This window comes from Manis javanica, chromosome 14 (genome assembly GCF_040802235.1).
Source record: "Manis javanica isolate MJ-LG chromosome 14, MJ_LKY, whole genome shotgun sequence".
Classification (NCBI taxonomy): Eukaryota; Metazoa; Chordata; class Mammalia; order Pholidota; family Manidae; genus Manis; species Manis javanica.
The window spans coordinates 92,602,516-92,617,123 of record NC_133169.1 but is presented as its reverse complement, the minus strand read 5'-3'; the positions used below and the strand labels follow the sequence as shown (position 1 = coordinate 92,617,123).

General features: G+C 45.8%; 1 protein-coding gene across 2 annotated transcripts in view; it reads right to left on the bottom strand.

The window, feature by feature from the left end:
• Positions 1–650: 650 nt before the first annotated feature.
• STK32A (serine/threonine kinase 32A) overlaps positions 651–14,608 on the bottom strand; it is a 109,111-nt gene continuing 95,153 nt past the window's right edge. The window contains exons 9-13 of one of the 2 annotated variants that reach the window (XM_073221956.1): positions 13,579–13,695; positions 10,988–11,113; positions 9,320–9,448; positions 4,855–4,919; positions 651–4,461 (exon numbers count right to left, since the gene is read on the bottom strand). In XM_073221956.1, coding sequence (XP_073078057.1) covers positions 4,350–4,461; positions 4,855–4,919; positions 9,320–9,448; positions 10,988–11,113; positions 13,579–13,695 — 549 coding nt within the window. In that variant the 3' untranslated portion in view covers positions 651–4,349. The remainder of the gene's footprint in view (positions 4,462–4,854; positions 4,920–9,319; positions 9,449–10,987; positions 11,114–13,578; positions 13,696–14,608) is intronic. The other variant, XM_073221955.1, reaches the window with a different exon arrangement.

Here is a 14,608-nt window from a genome sequence, read left to right as displayed (position 1 = left end):
GCGTGAAGGGCACGGCCAGTGCTTAAAATGAACCTAGGTTGCAGGGTTATAAATGGGACGAAACTTTTTTTTAATGTTGTGATACAGTGACTGACTCTCACGCCTCTGGGGGCTGGAGGTACGCAGGGCTGAGTCACGTTTGCCCAGGTGGGGAAGGAGAACACCGATCAGGAATAACAAGGTCCTGGAATCAGCTCTGCCAGCATCAGGCCATCACAGAGGGGACACCAAACATGAGCAGGAGATGGACGAAAGGGCCAAAGCAGTCTGCAAACAGGAGATCACAGAGCTAAAGCGGGCACTCGGAAGAATCCAGAGAGTTCTAGATCCTTCCCTGTGTTCAGTTGGCTGCTGAAACAAAACAGGACACTTAACATGATCTGGACAACGGGCACTTGGCATGCAGGTCATTAGAGCCCACAAGACTTAGCAAGGGACCATTTATTTCAGGACAAACCCAGGGAACCAGCTGGCCTACCTGCTGGTAAGCTACTGTGGGTCTGAGAGGCAGTTGGAAGGTCCCTTGATTCTCTCCTAAGGCAGACGTTGCTGCAAGAGCTCAGAGCTGCCTGCTACCTTCCTGTCCCAGGTATGGGCTTTGGAGCATGCACCTGCTGCTCGGGTGTAGGGATGGGACTGGAGAAAGCTGCTGAGGGACAGGAAGGAAGAGGACTGGACAAAGGTGCCTTGGCTGGCTGTGGGCTCAAGGTCCCAGTGAGAGGAAAATGTGCAGCTCGGGGCTGTGCTCCTTAAGGTGTGAATGAAATGCTTACAGGGTCAGGTGTTGGTTGTTATCCATGTGGGTCGGTTAAACTGCTGCATTCCATGGTTCTAGAGCACCATCTCTAACACCAGCTTGTCTCTAAAGGACTTGCTCATGGTGGGAAATGCAAACAAGAACAGTGGCTTCGGGCAGCCACAAACTTGAGACAAACAGTTCCACAAGGCTGACGACGAGGGGCCAGTGGTTTACAGTACACAGAAGACATTTTAATACACAGGCACATTTACTTTATATATATTACACTCAACAGAAGCACGTGTCCCAGCCAAGGGCTGCCTGCTCACAGCAGCACAGATAACAGAATTTTGAATTTTTGACGTCAGTGTTTAGAACCAGACACACCGAGCTTGTCAGAAAGGCGGTCCCAGGCGGACAGTGGGAAACGGGGGGTGGTGTAGACCAAGCGCGGGGCGACTGGATGCTGAAGTGAACTCACCCTCCTTTTCATTCAGCTTTCGAAGAACTGAAGCCTTAACATTGCCGCACCAGCTAAAAGTAGAAAAAGGCTGGTCCCTGCTGGCTGTGTTAGCGTTCCTTCTCCCTAGTCATGCGTCCATCAGTCTGGAAGAGCTGTGAAGGAATAGTCTAGGCATGTCTAGTTAGAACCTACCAGAAGATGCTTAACCACTAATTAAATCACCGTAACCGACGGAGTGGGGCCGTGCACCGCACGCTCTGCCCTCGCAGTGACTCCGCCGCCCTGGAGCCACGGTGGAGATGCGCCAGCCCCAGCAGAGCATTCCCTGCCTCCCCCACTGGAGGGCACCGGCTGCCCCGGGGTGGGGGCCCTGATGGCGGGTGAGAGCGTTAGACCCGGGACGCTTCTGCTCCTTAAAACCTCAGGCTTATCAGACGCTCCACCCAGGCCAGCGAGGAAGCTGGTGGAAGAAACAGATCCTAGGAATGCCGGACGAAAGGATGCCCTAGCCACTCTGTTCTCTTAGATTCTTGGCCCTGAGCCTCGGTTGTCACAAATCTAGATGAGACGTGTTCCACTCAGTAGGATAGTCACTTTTAGCCCATCTTATGGAATAAAACTAAAGGATCTGATTTCAGCATCTCTCGTAAGGATTTAGGCATCCTTGTTAATTTTTGGAAAACTTTTTTGTCCTGATGTGCGCTGGTGGGAGTTATGATTGGTTATAACCTGTAATCAGCTGTCCTGGACTGCTGGAGACGCCACGCTTTGTCTTTCCTGACTGGAAACCCATTGTGGGGTTTCCCTAGGCATGCTCACAAGCTGACTGGGTCGGAAATCCGTCTTCCTGCCCTGAGGCTGTGCCCTGCAGTCAGGCCATCGTGGCTCCTGAACACCATGGGGGTGCTTCGGGCACAGAAGCAGCTCCTCGCTGGAGGTAAAAACCAGGGCTTCTGACTGCAGAGGCTGTGTTGGATTGTAATCCAGTCCCATCATAAACTGCACAGGCACAAAGGGGCACGAATGATGAGCCCCCATCCCAGCGGACAGCCCACCGATCCACTGCCCTTTGCTAAGTGTTTCCCAAAGTCTCTCCTTCGGGATGACCCACACGGGGTCATGGCCAGAGGAGGAGCCGGGACTGGCGACATCAGTGCAGAGCATATCAGGGCTTGAGTCAAATGAAAGATGGGAGCTAGCCAGCAGGCGGCCCCTGACACCCCAGGACTCCGGCCGGCAGCAGGTGCTGCCCACCGTCTTGCTCTTTTCAGTCCGTCCCCCCTCCTTGTGAAGCCGAGTCAGGGCAAGTGCTTAAGAGTTTACAGTGTTGGGGAAAAAAACAGCACAGACAAATAATGTGTGGGAAATGTAGAGAAAAGGAACCAAACAGCACGAAAGAGCTGCTTTAATTCCTAACAAAATGTAGTTGCTCTTAAAGGAGAAAAGCACTACGTTACAGCTCTGCCAGAAATCCTGGGCCTATTAGCTCAGTGAGCAGAAAACCCTAAGTGCCCAGTTAAAGCCCAGCGCTGGCGTTCTGCCCACGATCACTGCCCCAGCGGCACCTCCCTCCTGGAAGGTCTGGGGTGGCAGGCAGTTGCAGCTGTTTCCTATGCCCACTTCCACGTGTCTGCTTTCCCAGATGGGTGCCAATCTGGGCTTGCCTGCTGTCAGCTTACTGCGCCCTTGGAGAGGCCCACACTCTGCACAGGACAAGGTTTGGGGGATTTGAGTGGCCGAGAGGCTAAAGCAACTCCCCACGAAGCCCCTTGGCTTCTCGACTCCCCATGCAGAGGCGCCCATGAATTGCCCAAGTCCCTCAGCCAAGATCCATGTCTCAGGACGGTGGAGTTACATCAGATGCACGTGTCACTTCGGTGAATTGTTTGGGGCAAATAAATAAATATAGAAGGCAGAAGAGTGAGACATCGATCACATTTTAAATAACTAGGCAATTCTGCTCGCCATTCTCACAGCAAGTGTAGGCCAGCCTTGCTGCTGCTTTCGGCGGCCTCCTGGGCCTGAGGCCTCCCAGGTGGGGCGGCAGCCCGAGGCTCTAAGTGCAATTCTAGTTTAAAGGCTTAGGTACAATTTGCCCAACATGTTGGTTTATCTGATAGTAGCCAAAAATGAGACCAAAAGTAAAAACAAAAGAAAATCAAAACGAACCCCAGACAGTGACCTGTTCATTGTGGAAGGTGGTTCACTGTCCTGGGCTTCATGAAGAAGAGAGCCCCACCATATGTTACAGGTAATTTGAGAGACTTTTCAAGGGTAAATACTACTATCCTCCAAATTCACCTTCCGTTCTAAGACTGGAACTCCTGCGTAAGATACGACTTCACTGTACTACACGGTGGACACGTTTTTGATGTGACGATATTCTTTCTTGTTCCTCTCTGGACATAGGTCTCTGATAGTCTTAAAAGGACAATCAGCTCTCAACATTCTTACTCAAGAAAGGTGCAAATAAATACTTAACAACTGGCTTGCTAGGAAGGGAAACAAGCATTTGTAACATTAGCTGCGTTTGCCACCTGCTGTGGTGTAAATACTCCGATCATCACTGACTGCAATCTTGCGACCAGGGTGTTGGGACAGACGGGCAGCAGGCTCTTGCTAGCCGATACAGGCCGATAGGGCGTGCTGCCTCCCGCCCACCCCGGGGAGGCCTGCATAAGCCTGGCTCCTCCTAATCTGTTCTCATTCGTTTTCTTCCTGATTGAAGACCTTATGCCTATTCAGTCAGGCTGGGAGATTCTGACCTCTGAAATTGCTGAGCTCTGAAGCGCCTCCCTCACTCACCCACCTACGTCCCTTTGTTCATTTGTCCCAGTGTGATTATAAGGAGTGGAAAATTAGATCTGCATCCAAATATCCCTTTTAAAATAAAAATAAAAGCTGTTTAGAATAACAGAATGGTAGCAGTAAAGAGGAGAGTAGAGTCCTTCTAGTATAACCCTCTCGTTTTAGATGAATAAACCAAAGCAGAGAAAGGGGTTAAGTGACTTGCTCAAGATCACACAGTTAATTAGTGGGAAAGACCCCAAGGGCCTGGCGACTCTCTTCGCTGTGTCATGCCGCCTCTTTCTAAAGGTGCTCATTCAGATTTTCTAAGGTGCGTGAGGTGTGAGGAGGCAGGGCCTGTCAGCAGTTCCGAGGACTTCCCAGGTTGGTATTCTGGCCATCCTCTTCCTGTGGGTCTTTGGTTTGTTCCAAGGCTACATTTGCTTGTCTTTTATTAAAGTCCCTCTTTACCCTTAAAAGGAAAAACAACAACAACAACAGAGGGTTTATTCATTGAAAAGAAAAAGAAGATTCAAGCTTTGAAGTGACAGCGTTAATCCCAACAATTTAATAAAGAGGCACTAACTAAGGGAAACTTAAAAACATCATTGATTGAAGTCCCATTTCCTCTGCCCTTCCCATTAACAAAATCTTGATGCTAAGCTAATTCACCTGTTGAAGTTTTTGGAAGCTCTTACAAGAAAAAAATGGTTTCTGAATTTTCCAGATGTTCTATTACGGGTGTAAATCATTTTTGTGATTAGAAAGAATAAAAAATGTTTCAAAATATATTAAGGCTCTGCAAGTAAAGCCTGGCTGAAACACTATTATTTGTTGGGTTGCTGTTCTTCCAGGAGTTACTTACTTATCTCTGTTGAAAATTATGAATTCCTTCTGGACGGATTCAAGATGCTCTTGAAGAAGGTACATCTTCCAGGTGAACACGGAGAAAAAGACAGGGGTACAGTTAGCAGACCAGTGGGGACCCACCAACAGCCGATAACCCGTTCTCTGTTCACTGAATGGCCCAGATCGTAACAACTGCCATTGTATCTTCAAGGTGGATGCTATCTGAGAGTCTGTGGCAAGACTGAGACCCCAGCCAGAATAAGAAGGAAACGGGGAAGCAGCAGCAAGGGGCTGGTCACACATGCCAGCCCTGCCCTCTACAACGAGCCAGCCAGGAAGGTGACCTTATGGTTCGTGAACATGAGGTCTGTGAGCCAACGTAGCCCACGGACAACCCGCAGCTTCACGGAGCTGGGGGCTGCTCGCCCCTCATCTCCTGGCCCTCCTGGAAGAGGCCTGGAGGCTCTACTTGGATCTGGTCAATAGTCAGGGACGTGCCTCCACCCTGAGTTCTGACGGACTGTCCCCCCTCGGCAGCCGTGCTGGGGCTGATGCGCCGCTTCTGTCGCAGTGAACGGCGCCTGCTTTATTTGGGACTTTCTCACAGACATGGCAAACATTTGCTTCGACACTGTACTGCTCCAACTTTCAAATCTGTTACTGACTTTTCCAACAGAATGAGATGATTTTAACCCCGCCAGGACAGTGTCAGATCCAGATCAAATGTTTTAAAAATTTGCAACAAAATACTTCCAAAATTACTTCTTTGAGAAAAAAATATCAGTCATTCATTTTTTATGAATCTAGGAACTAGCAAATACTAGGTCCTCAAGTACTGGAGAATTTATTTTTTCCTGAGTGAATGTTTAGATGAGAGGAGAGAAAACTATAAAAAGCAGAGGAAATTTCAGCGAAGCAGAGAGGAGAGCAGGTGCAGGGATGGAGGCTCTGGCAAACCTCACGCTTATTCTCACGCCGGGGTGTTTGTGACCCTGAGGGCTTCCAGGATCAGTCATGGGGGACGTGACACTATGGGATAAACATAATCTGAAAGGGATCCTGGGAGCAGAAGTTTTACCCCAGGATTTTAGGGAAAAAATGACTTTTATTACACAGCCTGCAAACAGCAGTCTTAGAAACACATTTATTACAAGTGTCCCTTTTTCCCAGTTTTATTGAGCTCTGATTGATGCACAGCACGGTATGAGGTTAAGGTGCACAGCGTGATGACTTGACTCCCACGCACTGTAAAATGATCACCACGCCACTTTAGTTAACGCCCATCATCTCATTTAGATGATGTATTTTTTCCTTATGATGAAAACTCTGAGGATTTACTCTCTCTTAACAGCTTTCAAATACACCACCGCAGTGTCAGCCGTAGTCACCATGTTGCACGTCATCTCTCTGGCCCTTACTGATCTTACAACTGGGGGTTTGTACCTTTTAATCCCCTTCATCCAATCCTCCCCTCCCCACCCCTTGCCTCTGGTGACCACAGATGTGGTATCTTTTCCTAAGAGTTTGTTTTTTGTGAGGGCTTTTGTTTGTTTTTGGATTCCACGTATAAGTGAGATCATGCAGTATTTGTCTTTCTCTGACTTATTTCACTTAGCATGATGGTCTCATCAATACTGTCACAAATGGCAGGATTTCCTTCTTTTCTTAGGACTGAATAATATTCCACTGTGTATGTAAAGAAAAATAAAAAATTTATCGATATATTAACATTGTATATAAATAAATCCATTGATTAAATATAATAAAATAGAAATAAATAGAAATTATAATGTATATAAACCATATTGATAAAAATAAATACATATATCTCATCTCACAACTTCTTCATCCATTCATCCGTTGATGAGCATTTAGGTTATTTCCGTGTCTTGGCTACTGTAAATAATGCTGCTGAGAACATGGGGGTGCAGACATCTCTTTGACACAGTGTTGTCATTTCTTTTGGATATGGCCTCAGAAGTGGAATTGCTGGACCATACGATAGTTCTGTTTTTGGTCTTTTGAGGAACTTTCATGCAGTTTTCCAGAGCAGCTGCATCAATTTGCACTCCCACCAACAGTGCACTTTTCTCTACATCCTCGCCTGTTTTCTCGTCTTCTTGGTGATAGCTGTTCTAATAGGCGTGGATGATATCTCATTGTGATTTCGATTTGCATTTCCCCGATCATTAGTGATGCTGGGCACCTTTTTGTGTACCTGTTGGCCATTCATATATCTTCTTTGGAAAAACATATCTATTCAGGTCCTTTGCCCATTTTTAATTGGATTATATGTTTTTTTGCTATTGAAGTGTATGAGTTCTTTATATATTTTGCATATTAATCCCTTATCAGATATATGATTTGCAATGTTTCCTCATTCCATACTTTTTTTTTTTCCATTTTGTTGATTATTTCTTTTGCTATGCAGAGGCTTTTTAGTTTGCTGCTTGGTCTTTAGGTTTCATACCCAAAAAAGTCATTACTAAAACCCACATCAAGGAGCTTTTGTTGTGTGGTTTCTTCTAGGAGTTTTATGGTTTCTGGTCCTATATTTAAGTCTGTAATCCTTTCTGAGTTAACTTTTACGTGTGGTTTATGGTAGGGGTCTGTAGACGTTTCATTCTTGTGCATATGAACATATAATTTTTCCCAGTACCATTTATTGAAGAGACTGCCTTTTCTCTATTGAATATTCTTGCTCCCTAATCAAATTAGTTGACTGCATATGCATGAGTTTATTTCTGGACTTTCAGTTCTCTTTCATTGGTCTATGTACCTGTTTTTGTGCCAGTATCATACTATTTTGACTATTATCACTGTATAATATACCTTGAAATCAGGAAGTGTGATGCTATTGTTCTTCTCAGTATTGCTTTGGCTTTTTAGGGTTTTTGTGGTGTCCTATAAATTTTAGTATTGTTTTTTTCTACGTCTGTAAAAGAAATCCCATTTGAATTTTGATAGGGATTACACTGACTATGTAGATAGGTTGGGTAGTATGGACATTTTAGCCATGTTAATTCTTCCAATCCATGAACATGGGATTCCTTTCCGTGTATTTGTGTCTTCAATTTCTTTCATCAATGTCTTGTAGTTTTCAGTGTAGAGATCTTTCACCTCATTGGTTAAATTTATTTCTAAGTATTTTATTGTTTTTGATGCTATTGTAAATGGGAACATTTTCCTTATCTATTTTTAAGATAATTCATTGTATAGAAATGCTATTGATTTTTGCATGTTAATTTTGTATTCTGCAACTTTACTGAATTTGTCGATTACACTAATCATTTTTTTGGCAGAGTCTTTAGGATTTTCTCTGTATCATTTCATCTCATAAAATCATATCAGCTGCAAGTAGAAACAAATATCCTCCTCCTTTCCAGCTGATGCCTCTTACATCTTTTTCTTGCCCGATGGCTCCGACTAGGGCTTCGCTTCCCTCACTATGTTGAATGGGAGCAGTGAGTTTCCGACTTTTCCTGTTCCTCGTCTTGTTCCTGACCTTTTAGCATCAAGTATGATGTCAGCTGTGGGCTTGTCATATATGGCCTTTATTATGTTGAGTGATGGTCCTTCTATACCTAATGCGTTAATGATTATATACCTAATGATGAAGCACGTCTACTGACTTGCATACACTGAAACATCTTTGCAGGCCAGGGATTAACCCTGTTGGGTCATGGTGAGTGATCCTTTCAGGTTGTTGCTGGGTTTGGTTTGCTAATATTTTATTGGGAATTTTTGCACCTGTATTCATCAGGGACGTTGGCCTGTAGTTTTCTTGTACTGTTCTTTGCTGGCTTTGGTATCAGGGTAATGCTGACCTCATAAAATGAGTGTTCCCTCCTCTTAGATTGTTTTTTTGGAAGAGCTTGAGAGAGATTGTTGTTAATATTACTCTTTAACTGTTTGGTAAAATTCATCAGTGAAGCCAACTGGACCTGGACTTTTCTTTGCTGGGAGATTTTTGATTATTGATTCAATTGCCTTACTAATAATTGTTCTGTTCAGATTTTTTTATTTCTTCTTGTATACATTTTGGGGCCTGGTAACAGAGGAGCCTGTATAAGCAAGCTCTACAGGGACAAAGGAAGGAGTAATTCTGGAGAAACCGGTTGGTTATGACAGGAAGAATAGAACCTTAGGAGGAAGACAGTTGAAGTGAAAATCAATAAGGAGCTGGGTCTGTGGCCCAGCTAAGCATTCCTCGGAGGGCCCTTGAAAACACGTAGGGTGGGACTTTGGCAAGAGGCTAGTTCTATGAACAAAGGGGATGTGCAGTTTGACTAACTGACCTTTAAAGAGCACGGTGCCTCCGAGGACCAGAGAGACGAAGAGCATGGAGGGCATGTCAGAGGCCTGCGTGCATTCTCAGAGCAGCACAGTCGGGCTGCTGAGGCCCCCCACCAGGAGCTCTCAGACAAACTGCAGCTGTCCCAGAGAGCCCGTGCCCCCGAGTGTGGCTGGGACCTGCTCACCTGAGTGGAATCACATTTCCTCATCTCCTTCTCCTTCTTTGCCAGACGCTTCTTTTTCTTGTGAAGAGGTTTGGACTCCAAAATCATCTCTTCGAGTTCAAAGGTGGGGTCGCAATTCAGCCTGCCTTTCTGCAAGGAAGACAGGTCGGCTCAGTCCTCGGATCCCTGTGCCCTTCTCAGAACACAGCGAACCAAACATGGAGAACATCGCTCGGTCCTAGCTGAGCCATCCAGGAAGGATAAGCTTGGATTCCCACTTCCAAGGTTTAGATAATTTATGGTCAGCATTGTTTTTCATACTCTTTGATTTTATACTTTGTTTTTATAAACTCCCAATGAGCCCTCCCTGAGTTGGAAAGGAAATCGAACTATAAATATTTCTCTCAAGTTTAAACTTTGGGGTTATATTTCTCAAAGGGTGTTCTAACAATCACGTGGATCAGAATTACCTGAGCCTGCTCAGATTCTCAGTTCCCCAACCAGAACTCCAGAATCAGTGTTTCTGAACACGAGGCCCAGGAAATATCATTTTAAACAAGCTCCCAGATGATTCACGTTCACGGTAAGGCCGGAGAACCATACACAGACCTTCCCTTGAGGCGGCACTGATGGCTGACTGCAGGGGTGGGGTGCTGGCTGACTGCAGGGGTGGGGTGCTGGCTGACTGCAGGGGTGGGGTGCGCTGAGGGAAGAGTGCGAACAGCAGGCGGTGGTGCCTAGATCCCCACGGAGTCGCGCAGCGACTCCACACAAGCCGCCTCTGCTGGGCCCTGCAAAGTGGCCGGGTAAGCCCTGGGCCCCTCCCATCCTGCTGCTCCATGGGGGAGCAGCTCCACACCCCGGAATCCCGCCCCTGCCTTGTTGCCGCTTCTCTCACTGGGCACTTTCCCCCAACCCGCCCATCTGAGCATCTCCCTCTGCTGTTTGCACATAAAGGACTGCACTCCCCTAAGCCCACAGCAAGTGCCTTCCTTGGGTTTAAGAACAGAGAACTCTGAATTGTCTCTACAGCCCTCTTTAGGAGCTCCTCATCTGGCCAATCTATCTACAAAAAGTACAGAATCAGGCTGTGGAAGAAAGAAGCTAAGGCCTCACTTGGGCTGCTTGGTGGAAGTTTCTGGGCTCTGGATTTTACCGGCAGTCTGCAGGAGGCCGCTGAGGTCCGCAGGCCAGGGAGTCATCAGTGGGAAGCATTTCCCTTTGGCTATAAATGCTTAGGATACAGCTCTGTGGCCTAGAACTACCAAAGGAGGAGGGTGAGAGGTAAAAATAAACACCTCACTTTGACTCCGACAGTTTTCAATGCTTTGACTCACAGAACTCCAAGGATACAAATTTCTACATCGTTGGAATTAGAGGAAATGTTGTTTTTCAATCCACAGAATTCTGGGAAGGACTCTTTGGAAGAGTAGGGCTTTCCAATAAATGCGTGCCCCAAAAGTAGTTACAAGCTAGGATTCCAGACACAGATAAGCCACAGTTAGAACCCCAGCTCGGCCACTCACTAGCCATGTGACCTTTGGTGGCCAATTTACCCTGTGTGTGCGCCTCCGTTTTCTTGTCTATCAAATAGGAATTTGGGCTGTCTTACAATACCCGTGTGCACACCTGGCACGTGGAACAGTGTGCAATGAACAGGTCATCATGGCTTTGTTAGGATTGACTCACATTAGGGATAAAACCTGGAACAAGCCTCTTCTGCAAAACTGCATCCCAGTTCATATCACTCATGTACGGGAAGTTCTGAATGTCAGACAAGCGAGAAAATCGTTGGTCCGGATTAGGTTCAAGTAGCTGCCAATGGAATGCAAACATCAAGATCACGAGGAACATCAAAGCAGGAGGCAAACAGTCGTACAAATTCCATCTGCAAGTTTTCAAGTGTAGGATTGGAGGCCACCAGGCAGTGTGCCCCTCCCCTAAACCCCGTAAACAAATAATGCAGATAATGCATACATAAATATTGTGGATACCACATGGTTAGAATGAATCGCAAGTAGGTTTTTGCAATGTAGTGCATGAAAATAGCTTGTCTTACTGAGGCCCACACATCTTTGATTCCTGACTCCCCTACTTACTATAGACAAATTTCTTCTCCAAACCTGTTTACCCATCTGTAAAGAGGGATAAGAACCTGTTTCAGAAGGTGGCTCCTAGAATTATGTAAGGCTATGCATATAAAATGCCTAAAAGAAGGTCTGCTCATATGAGGTGGTGAATTTTTATAATTCATCTTTACAAATGAAATTTACTTCCCCATGTAAATTTTAGCTGTTTATACAACGAATCCAGATATACTGGGCATGACACAGAGATGGTGTAACTAAGGTTACTGGGTGCAGGTCTGGGATTTACTGACTGGGATCCAAGGTTTCTGCTCCCTTCACCACTTCAGAGTCACTGGCACGCCCGTCCTTTGGCTCAGGTGGGAATGCCGGGGCCACCCGAGGTGCTCTGGGAGGCAGTGGGCCTGGACCATCAGCGTCACGGGGGGTGGGGGCAGAAGGGGGCTGTACGGAAATGGAGGCAAACCTGATCATGGACAAGGATGCCCCGTCTTCTTCATCGATGACATTACCCATGACAGCATCCCTATTTCAAATCAGAAACTTGGCCCCAAAGACAAGAGATGCAGATGTGAATCCTTAGCCCTCAGAGGTCTTTTTCTTGACCAGCCACAACCTGTACAATTTTCTCTCTTCAGAAAAAGCCAAGCTCACAGCAGTTGCACCCTCTCAAAGTCCCCCAATACCTTGTTTGCCCTGATGTCAAGGGCTGTTCCTTGGCAGACATCAGGCTACACGTTCTCCTTAACGTGATCACTCAATACATACTACTGAGCTCCTGCAAAGTTGTTCAGTCCTTCAGGCAAACACGGGTACCCCGAAGGTCTGGTGAAAGCTATGGACCTTGCTTATTCAAATACCAGATTCTACCACCCGTCAGGCTCTTTGCTAGATGGTGAGCAAGCCCCACACAGTCCCTCCCTCACCAGCTTAGGACATTGATCACTAACCCAAGAATCACACCCACATTTCAAACCGTGAGCCATGCTGTGGAGGACAGACAGTGCCACATAAACTTGCAACAGAGGGAGGCTCCCCAAGGATGTGATATTTGGGCTCTGATCTACAGCTCTGCTTCTCAAATGGCCTATGCAGGATGGGCGATTATTTCTGTTTGCTTGCTTTAATCTCCCATCCATTGAGACCAATATGTGGTCTTCCTGTGCACGGCCAGTATGAAGCTCCACACTGTGTGCAGCTTGTGACTTGAGTCTGACATCATCATATGGGCTTCTACCCTGTTCAGTGAGATGAGGCCACTGACCAGGTGCTCACGGTCAGCACTAGTATCCAATTGCTATGTAAGTGTCTAAATGCTTCTCCCAATTTCTGTACTTGTCATGGACCTGTAGGAAACAATTCATGGACTTGAACTAGTCAGTGAATCACACTGCATAGTACACAGCTAAAGGAGGGAGCTGGAAGAGCTAGGCAGTACTCCAGACAGAGGGACTCACATATGCAAAGGCCCTGTGGTGAGAGAGACTATGTGAGGGTGAGGAGGGAGACAGGAAAGAGGAGAGCAAATAAAGGCCAAAGCAGCTTGTATGTGATCAAAAAGGGGACAACAGGCTACAAGAAGGCTTGCGGGGTAATTAGAACCTTAATGCCATTCTACTCATTTTACCTTTTATTCTAAGAACAATGAGATGAAAATGAACTTTGCTTTGAATGGATCCCTATGGGCTGGTGGGGAGAATGGAATGTAGTGTGTGAAAAGTATAGTGGGTAAACCAGCTATAAGGCAAGACTGGATGGCAGTAGGGTTGCAGAGAGAGCAGAGAGATAGAGGCAAGTGACAGACTCCAGGGTTAATTAAGAGACCGAATCACAGAACCTGGTGATGGACTGAATACGAACTGCGTACGATGAAATGACTTCTGGCTCCCGGCTTGCACAAGTGGATGGATGGGAAGGTCAGTCACTGAGACAGGGAACATTGGAGAAAGACCAGGATATACAGAGGGGAACTCCATTTCGGACACACTTGAGTTTGAGATGGCTTCGGGACATACAAGAACCTGTGCATTGCCTTAATGGAGGCATTATTTGAAAGCTGTCAGCTGCAATACCCCCTCTGGAAACATATGTCACTATGACTGCCTCCAATAATGTATACTGACTTCTAACGTCAAGCCAGACAGCCTGCTTCCTTTTTATCATTTTCTTTTGTCATACAATCCTTCTCCTTACCTTTTTAAGCAGTGACACCATTTCTTGTGACCAGGCAGAAGGGTAAGTCACAACAGCTGTCTCAAACATGTGCACAATTTCCTTGTTGGAAGTACTGGAGCGAATATGATATGGTCTCTTAGGGAAAGAAACAAAAGTTTTATTTTCATAAGGTGAAAGAAAAAATTTGCTTTGCAAATGTTTCCAAGATAGATTGTCAATCAGTAGAATCTCAGTGTCATTTTACAATCCTTCCGGCTGACTGCTGTGTTGCCATATGCAAATGCGGTCCAGTCTGTCACCAGATCTCCTACTTAAAAAAAAAAAAAGATACCAGAAATATATAGTTTCTTGTGAAATCTCAGAATTTTTAAAAGTTGGTAATTCCACTGGGCCAGAGGAAACATTCCAGTGGGCTAAATCCTCCTCTGAGATGTCATTTTGGCACTGTTCTGTCAGGTGTCAGTTATGTAACTATTTACATAAAATATTGGACAAGTGCTCAGTAAATGAAAGTTTAAAAAAATTGTTATTTAAGTGTTGATTATGAGGCGGTCCAGAGTTTTACCACCCCTTTCCTCACTTTTTATATCATAGTGAATTAAGTTCAGGATGGAAATTCACCTAGAAAACTTCAGTTCCAGTCCCCAGTGCTAGAAATTCATAGGTCTATGGAGTGGGGTGAAGACTTTTACATGGAGGCAAAACTTCCTTTACTTCTGAGATACCCAGGTCTTCTCTATTTTAACTTTGGGGAAAGGAAATTGAACGAAACGCTGGCGTTGTTACGAGTTTCACAGCTGTCCACCAGAGGGTAGACTTTACCTGTATCAATTTCTCTACTTCATAAAAACCTGCAAGGCTGGGACTTGGACTTCAATGTGAGCTGTGAGGCCGTGAAAGCCAGAGATTATACCATATCCCTGCTTGTGTCCATGGCACCTAGCACCTAGTAGATGCTCGTCACATGTTTGTTGAATGAGCAAAATTTCCATGTTAGATTAACCAACAATAAGATAGTTAACATGGATATGCACATTATCAGGTGCCT